The 8,004-nt window shown below is 36.3% G+C and overlaps 1 protein-coding gene across 1 annotated transcript in view; it reads right to left on the bottom strand.

Moving 5' to 3' along the window:
- The window catches only part of LOC101854078, a gene marked incomplete at its 5' end in the record, with an annotated part of 88,966 nt that overhangs the window by 8,650 nt on the left and 72,312 nt on the right, over nt 1-8,004 (bottom strand). The window contains 9 exon segments of the mRNA XM_013081532.2: nt 129-195; nt 1,230-1,305; nt 2,283-2,439; nt 3,059-3,161; nt 3,562-3,668; nt 4,579-4,705; nt 5,500-5,561; nt 6,778-6,892; nt 7,473-7,557. Of these exon segments, the coding sequence (XP_012936986.1) occupies nt 129-195; nt 1,230-1,305; nt 2,283-2,439; nt 3,059-3,161; nt 3,562-3,668; nt 4,579-4,705; nt 5,500-5,561; nt 6,778-6,892; nt 7,473-7,557 (899 nt within the window).

Raw genomic sequence — 8,004 nt, 5'->3', positions numbered from 1 at the left:
AGAGAGAGAGAGGGGGGGGCAGACAGACAGACAGACAGACAGACAGAGACAGAGACAAAGAGAGTGAAAGAACAGGGGGAGGTATTACATGTCTGTCGTGTGTTACCTGTATATATATCAATACATACCACTATCACAATGCCTGTGAAGGAGAGAACGCTGTAGAAATGGTGATTAGCTTGTGACCACCAACACCTGGAGAAAAATAGAAGTATATATAATGAACAAGTAAAACATATAGACAACAGAGAAACAAGACATGGCTATTTTTACTTTTTTAAATATATAGTTCTAGTTGCCCACTACATGTTTTTCTTCTTTCTTCATAACTGCATATGCAGTACAGAAAGTTTTACTTTCATCTGTTTTTGAAAAGCATTATATTCACTGTTTGGATACCATAACTGGATTGAGCATGTTTATTTCACACATTTTGTTATTTCATACAGACACAGTGGAGTCTACTTAATAAACTGAAGTCTGCCGGATCACCGGATTTTCTTCAGCTTGGCTGAGTTTTCAGTTTAGAAAGGTTTCTCCGATAGAAGGAAAAAAATGAGTGATATTTTCTTTCAGTTTACAGCCATTTTGGGTTTAATTGTATCCGATTTAAGCGGACTCCATTATATTTGGAATACCAGTTGTAAAGGGAGAAATTAAGCTTTCCCCCAGGGCTTGTAGTATTCTATCTAATCTTTTAACAGAATGTGATGGTCAACTGTTCTGTGATGATAGCTGCATGCTGGACATGGAGTGAGATGTAACACTTTGATGTTTGGTGAGACAGAAATATAAAAGCACGATTTTTAAAATGGTCACAAAAGACTGCTTATTGGTGACCCTTCCTTTATTCGTTCAACAAGAAGCACATGGACACAATAAAGGTAATTGAGTGCAAGGAAAGAGTAAAAGAGACAGACGAGCACAATAGAGCGAAAAAAAAAAGAAGTTGGACCTATCGCTGTGGGGCCCTCCAACCATTGATTTTTTCCTTTGTCAAATAATAGAATACAAAGTAGGAGGGTTAAAAAAAAGCTACTTGAGCTCTCCATCCAGAACTTACTTGACATACTGTGCAGTCCCCACTCTCAGTGAGGCCACATTTGGGTTGCACTAACGTTATGCATGAAGGATGTTTTTATCTTATATGAAGAACGAGAGTTTGAAATACAAATCTATCAGTAAAATAATTTTTGTATACTTGGAATGCAATGCAACTGACATCTTACCAGGTTGAGCATTTTGAGTCATAGCCAGACAGTGTCATCATCAAAATGACAAATATCACTGACAGTATAGGCACACCTGTGAGTGAGTGGGGGGGGGGGGGGAGAGAAAAGCATTGTTATCAATTATGTTAATCAAATACAGGGTGGGTCTGGTATGAGAGGAACTGTTTAAATGTAGTAAGGTTTTTTTTACAGCCTATGTAAGTGTTTTAGAGCCTATAAATGGCAGGTTTGCACTGTATGTTTCCCAGGAATTTGAGATTATTTCAGACTACTATCAGGTCTGCTGGGGTAGCAGTATAAGTTGTAAAGCGCATAATATAGAGCTTGTTGTTGAGCGGGAATATTTACACTATATGAATCCTATCTATTATTATTATTACGTCCTCATTGACACAATTTCGATCATTAAAGAGGCAGGCTTCTATCTCGCCTATCAGGGTCAACTGAGTCTGAAAGGGACAGTACCGTATGTCCCAGCAGAAAGGTCGAGATATTCAATTAAAATTCTCCCTTCATGGGAACTGAACGAGGGTTCTGCTTGTGATGGCAAAGTACCTAACTGCTACACCATAGACGCCAGAGAGAGGAACTGTAAGAATAGAACTACATAAGAAGTTTTAAGAAGGAGAGGGATGGGACAGAAATGTTGCTTTGTAACTCTGGTCTCATAAAGATTATCTGCCTCCCCTTAAGAACGGCCCCTTCCCTTTGAAATATTACCTTTTCCTCATATCAATTGCCCCTCCCTTCTTGGTAGAAAAAAATCTATTGGACATTGTCTACCTGTTTAATATGTCAAGACAAAATTAATTTTATTATGAGTTCAAATGACTAATTCAGACAATCAATATTTGAAAGTCTTTTTGTTACAGTCCCTAAAACAAGTGTAACTTTAAACCCCTCTCCCCCCCAAACCCCTACATTTCTCATGCTAAACAATACGAGATTTGGAATTGAATGAACAATATATAGACAGAAGCAGAAAGAAAAATTACACTTAATACATTCAGGTCACGAAATGAAGTTAAACAAAGTGACCAATATACACACCCCAGCCAATGCACAAAAACTTGAACAATCCCGCATTCATGCTCTCTGGACTGCGACTGTAATTGCTGAAGAGCATTTGAATCGCATCCAGAAGGATGAAAGTAAAGCTTGCTAGGGTGAACAACTGGAGAAGTATTTTACTGATGATGCATGAAACCTGAAAGGAAAAAAGGCCAGGATCAAATAGTGATTTATAAAATCTTTTTTCTGCAGTTGAATCTTGAATAATAGTAGGCCTAATAAGCAACTCACAACTCAAGCACAGATAGGCCTACTCAAAGACATGAGGAAAAAAAAGTTCTTTACTTCCGATTGACAATCACAAACAGTAAAAAGAAATTTTGATTCCTGAATTCTTGCTCAAATGTATTAACTTTTAATCAAGAATACTTAGAAGCAAGTATATGACTAGGCCTACAACAATTTGGATTTTCAGATTTTCAGTGTTCATATCAACCCCATCGACTCCTATTATAGAGATAGCGGACCTGGTTTTCCCCCCACTCTGCAATGTAAATGAAACACTCTCACATCTTATAAAAAATTGCAGTTTAGACACAGTCAAAGTCAAACAGAGAATTTATCACACTGACCATATCAATTTCATAGAATTGTAGCAAAAACATTATTCTACCAATCTATGAAGTTTTACGGCTCTAACATTATTAGTATAAAAGAAATTAGCATTTTAGTAGTAATGCTCTAACCCCCACATCCCCTCCATAACTGGCAGTCCCAAGTTAAAATATGAACTGAACATGCATTTTAATCTTTACCTCTCCTTCAGAGCTCAGCAGGCATTTCAAGCAAATTATGTTGATGCAAATGACTGCCAAGATGAAATTGAAGTGGATGGCCTGTCTTTCCTGGCACAGGAGTCTGGAGAGGAGAGACCAGTTTTCTTACATCGCAGATAAAAAGGCAATACTTGTGTTCATTTTGCACAAACCACAAACTAAGCTTGCCCCCCACACACACAAATACCCCCTAAAAACTTTTCACTCAGTAGGATGTTTTGAGGATGAAAGCTACTATAAATTACAGCTACCTGATAGCTGCTAGCATTTTAAATTGTTCATGTTGTATAAGATTAAAAATTACTTTTCAAAAGGTGAGTTGTCAAGTGATTATAACTCTTATCACAATCATAGTAAATAACTTATACCAAACATAAAATTTCAATTATTAGAAATTCAGGAAGAAAATGTGGTCATGAGATTTAAAGACAAACTTTTCAATCAATTATTTCATTTGTCTGTGTACCATAAAGATATATTACCTCCAGGCTAAGAGGTACAGTAATAATGCTGGCATCAAAAACACCAGTGCGATGATGCAGGCAAGGATCAACGGCAAATTGTCATATGTGCTTTCAGAGACCAGCACCTGAAACAATAAAAAAGACAGCTTTGCATGACTTTACAGAATGATGGTTTTCTTAGGGTCCATTTAGATTGTGATGAAAGCAGTTGAGGAAGAGACACTGATGAACTGAAACGTTAACGTTTCAAGTGTTTCTTAAATTTTTCCTTTTTCTAATCATCCTCAGGTCTGAGCCTTGTTGTCCTTTCTTTCCCCCCTCTTCTTCATTTCCATGAAAGAGATGGATAGCAGTACTTAAAAAGATATTTCAACTGGGAGTTTAACTGAAATGCAAATGACATTCCATATCTTCCGTAACATTGTAAAACTCATTCTACACCAAGTACTGAACAATCAGTAGCACAACAGTTGCCATTGTGATGAAATACAGACATGTGTAAGTGCTTGTTGAGCTGACTTCGATCTTACTTTCGTTGATTTATTCATTTGATAATAAAAAAATAATTGAATTTTAAATTAATATATCTAACCTAATTTCATTTGATTTATTCATTTATTGATACCAATAATAAAACCCCCCCCCACTGAAATTAAAATTAATTTCAAATTTACTTTCTTTCCCCATTTCAATAAAAATCTAGTATAATATACTTCTCAGAGAGTTTTCCCCCCTTTAGTACAGCGCTGTGAAAAAAGAGATAGTGCTTCAAGTTCAAGATTCAAACATACAAATCTAAAGTGGTCAGCAGAGGCAAACATATCACGCAACAGTGTTGAAGACTTGTCAAACTCCTCAACTAGAAACCTATAATTGATGACACTTGAAATTAAACCATCTAAACAAACCAAATGTCCCTCCCTTTTTCGAAGAGATTAACAGAAGTCTTTCTGAGAGTAGTATATAGGCCTATTATACAAATGTGCATGCATTCAGAAAAGCATTCCATATCAACGAGCACACAAAATAGCTTACAGTTTTGTTCACAGGCACCATGATGAGTGTGAAGTGTCCAGGCAAAGGGCACAGACAGTGTGTTATGTTGGTCATTGTCTCCACCACTGTGCAGGTGTTATTGACCCACAGACCTGTTGTACTCTCCCTGTGGGGCGGCAATAGATGAGGAAACAGGTGAAAAACAATAACCAGTTTGAACATTTTGTACCCTTATTGTTTCACAATTTATATAATCTAGGCAGTAGCCATGGAGCTGCTTCGATCCTGCATGTAAGGACCAACCTTTCCTGAGAGGGACACAACATTCTAGCGCACAGACAAAGACAGTCAAGAAAAATAACTTTCCCCTTCAGGAACTGAACCAACAACTTCTGAGTGTAACAGCAAAGGGCCTAACCATTACACCACAGACACCATCTAGAAAAAACTTTTCAGCCCCAGTAGAACTTTAGTTTGAAAAGGAAAGTGTATTACTCAGACACTTCATGGATTCTCCAGTCCAAAATTAATGGATGTAAATGTAACCGTGTAAGTTTAACTGCTTCAGGTTATATTGTTAATTCACACAGTCAAAGCAACATTACATTCTCTTATGAATATGTACAGGATAATGATTTGCATTAAACAATTGCATTTCTCATTTCATCAATGTAAGTGAAAATTGAGAAATCAAACAGAAACAAAGTTAAAAACAAAACAAAAACAGGACAGATTTTGACCACAGGATAGTTATGTGTGTTTTAGAAAATATGGGCTTTAAGAAGTTTACAATATTTATTTATTGATTTCTGTCTCATACTGGTAATCAAAAATCAGAAGCAGCCAGAAAACAAAACAAAAGATCAAATGCAAAATGTAAAGTGAAGGTATACGGCAGCCACATCACATTTAGCATTTTATCCTTAACACCTGTACAAATAACCCCTACAACAAGCTCACCTTTTTTCTCTTTCCCATGACAAGCAAATTGTTGTTTCTCTAATAGCAAACTGATCCTTGATCTGAAAAGCAAAGATGACACTGATCTGAAACATGAGTTCTTCATTCCAGATCATCAGTTCCCTCCCCCCTTTCATCATGGTTCAACAGTCTAATTCATCTGCCAGTTTGTGCGTGTGTTTACATGTAAATCTGAATGTCTTCATTAGGTTGTGCTACAGAGCATGCTTCTGTAATTTTTAAGGTGTGATATTTTTATAATGTAATGCGCATAGAGCATTTTTTAGAAAATGGAAATGCTCAGCAGAAATGCTATTTATTATTTATTATAAAGTTTTTGACTGTCTACCTTAGCCATCACTTTCAATTTTTACCTGACTTCAAGAATAGTATTTTAGAAAATGTAATGCATAGTCTGTTTATATAGTCTGTTCCTGAAAGCACACTCGTTTCTTCCAAACCACATATTATCTGTAATATAGTGAGTTCTTGATGTTCTCAAAATAGTTACTCAGAAAATCAAAAGATATGGCTGATAAGCGTCATAAATGAAATGTTTATATAACCACTTCGTGCATTATGAAATAAAAGCCAAATTAACAGCACCATTTTTGTTACATTCTTTTCATCCCTTAAAGAGTTGGGTGGTTATAAATAATTCTATTGCATATTGGAAGGAAATATAATCCATCTATTAATGGCATAGCTCCATGAACATCTATGCTCAAAAGTACACATGAGGCATGAACTTTGGTGTATCATCTTATCCTTCTCTCTTTCCCACTCTGTCTCCTTTCTTCTTTTCGTCTCTAAACTATGTGTACAGCCCTTGAAATGACTTACCGGTGCTCTTGTCTAGTAATATCGTAGGGCAGTGTACTCAAATAAAAAACCAAACACAGTTCTCATGACATTTACAGGCCCTACATTATTACAGTTAAAGTGACCCATCCTAAAAACTAAGTTTTTTTCGCATGTGTTTTTTTCCCTTCAAATTGTATGTGTGCTACTTGACAAAATGTCATGCTCATAAGATAATTGCCAAAGTCACTTTTGCCTGGTTTGGAGTTTTTGGTACTGAAATGAAGAGCACAGCCAGCTTGGTATTATAGTTCATTTGGACAAAAGAATAATCCAAATAAAAAATCAACTGAGTGTACCAAAATCCAAGCATTTCAGAGTCAATTGTTCGAAAGAAACAGTTTTTTTTTCTCAAAATGGCTAAATGTGACTTGGGTATTAATCTTCTGAGCATGACGATATTGAACAGCTACTTACGTTGACAGCCTGGTTGTGTGGAATAACCACAGGATACAACTTGTCGGACGTTCCCTCTGACTTTTGTAGTGGTATGTAAGAAAACACATCAGACACATACGTCTCATCTGGGGCTCTGAAAAAAAAACATTTAAAAGGAACAGAATCAGGATAACTGATGGTCTATAAGCAGCAACACGTAAATTCATTTTTTTCTCAAATTTTTTTTATCAAGACACAGATTATGGTGGGTGTTATTAAGTGAAAAAGCCAGGTTACGAAAACTATCATCTCCTTCTCCTCCTCCTCCTCCTCCTCCTCCTCCTCATCATCATCATCACATCATTATCATCATCATCATCATCATCATCATCATCATCATCATCATCATCATCATCATCATCATTGTTGTTGTTTTTGTAAGCACAATAAGAACTAGAAAAGAAATTGGTTGAGACTTGAGTATTGGAATTTTTATATCATTATAAAATAAGTTCAATGTTTTATCCTTATGAGCTTCTTCACAAACTTGATAACAAACAAACATCATCATCATCATCATCATCATCATCATCATCATCATCATCATCATCATCATCATCATCATCATCTTCATTCTTTGCATAGAAAACGGAAGGTTTCCTTCTCGTCTGTTTTTGTTTGCGATATAATTATACTATAAGTGGAAAAAATATTTTATTTCTGGCTCTTCTTACCGCCATCTGCTGCCTCTCTCCAAGAGAGGCAAAATGGAATGTGAATATGTCATGACCATCAGCTGTGTAGTTGTGCTCACGTTTACTGGGGAAATAAAGAAGTAAAAACTTAACATCTCACCATAGTCTGGAGAGAAAGAATTAGAGGGTGAATACATTTAAAAAAATGTTATTTGAAATGTTGAGAAGAGATCTAATACAGTCCTAGAAGTTTGATTTAAATTGTTCTTTACTGTAGGAGAGTCTGGCTATCTCGTTGTCTGTCTGTCTGTTTGTCTGTTCGTTTGTCCATCTGTTTGTCCATCTATCTAATTATCTTGTTTCTGTCTGTCTGTCTGTCTGTCTGTTTGTCTGTCTGTTTGTCTGTCTGTCTGCCTATCTGTCTGTCTGTCTCCGTCTCTCTCAAAGCTTGTTTAAGTAAACATTTTATATATATATATGTGCGTGTGTGTGTGTGTGTGTGTGTGTGTGTGTGTGTGTGTGTGTGTGTGTGTGTGTGTGTGTGTGTGTGTGTGTGTGTGTGTGTGTGGCA

This window comes from Aplysia californica, unplaced genomic scaffold (assembly GCF_000002075.1).
Source record: "Aplysia californica isolate F4 #8 unplaced genomic scaffold, AplCal3.0 scaffold00135, whole genome shotgun sequence".
Classification (NCBI taxonomy): domain Eukaryota; kingdom Metazoa; phylum Mollusca; class Gastropoda; order Aplysiida; family Aplysiidae; genus Aplysia; species Aplysia californica.
Note: the sequence above shows the minus strand (reverse complement) of the source record. Positions and strands in the feature narration are given on the sequence as shown.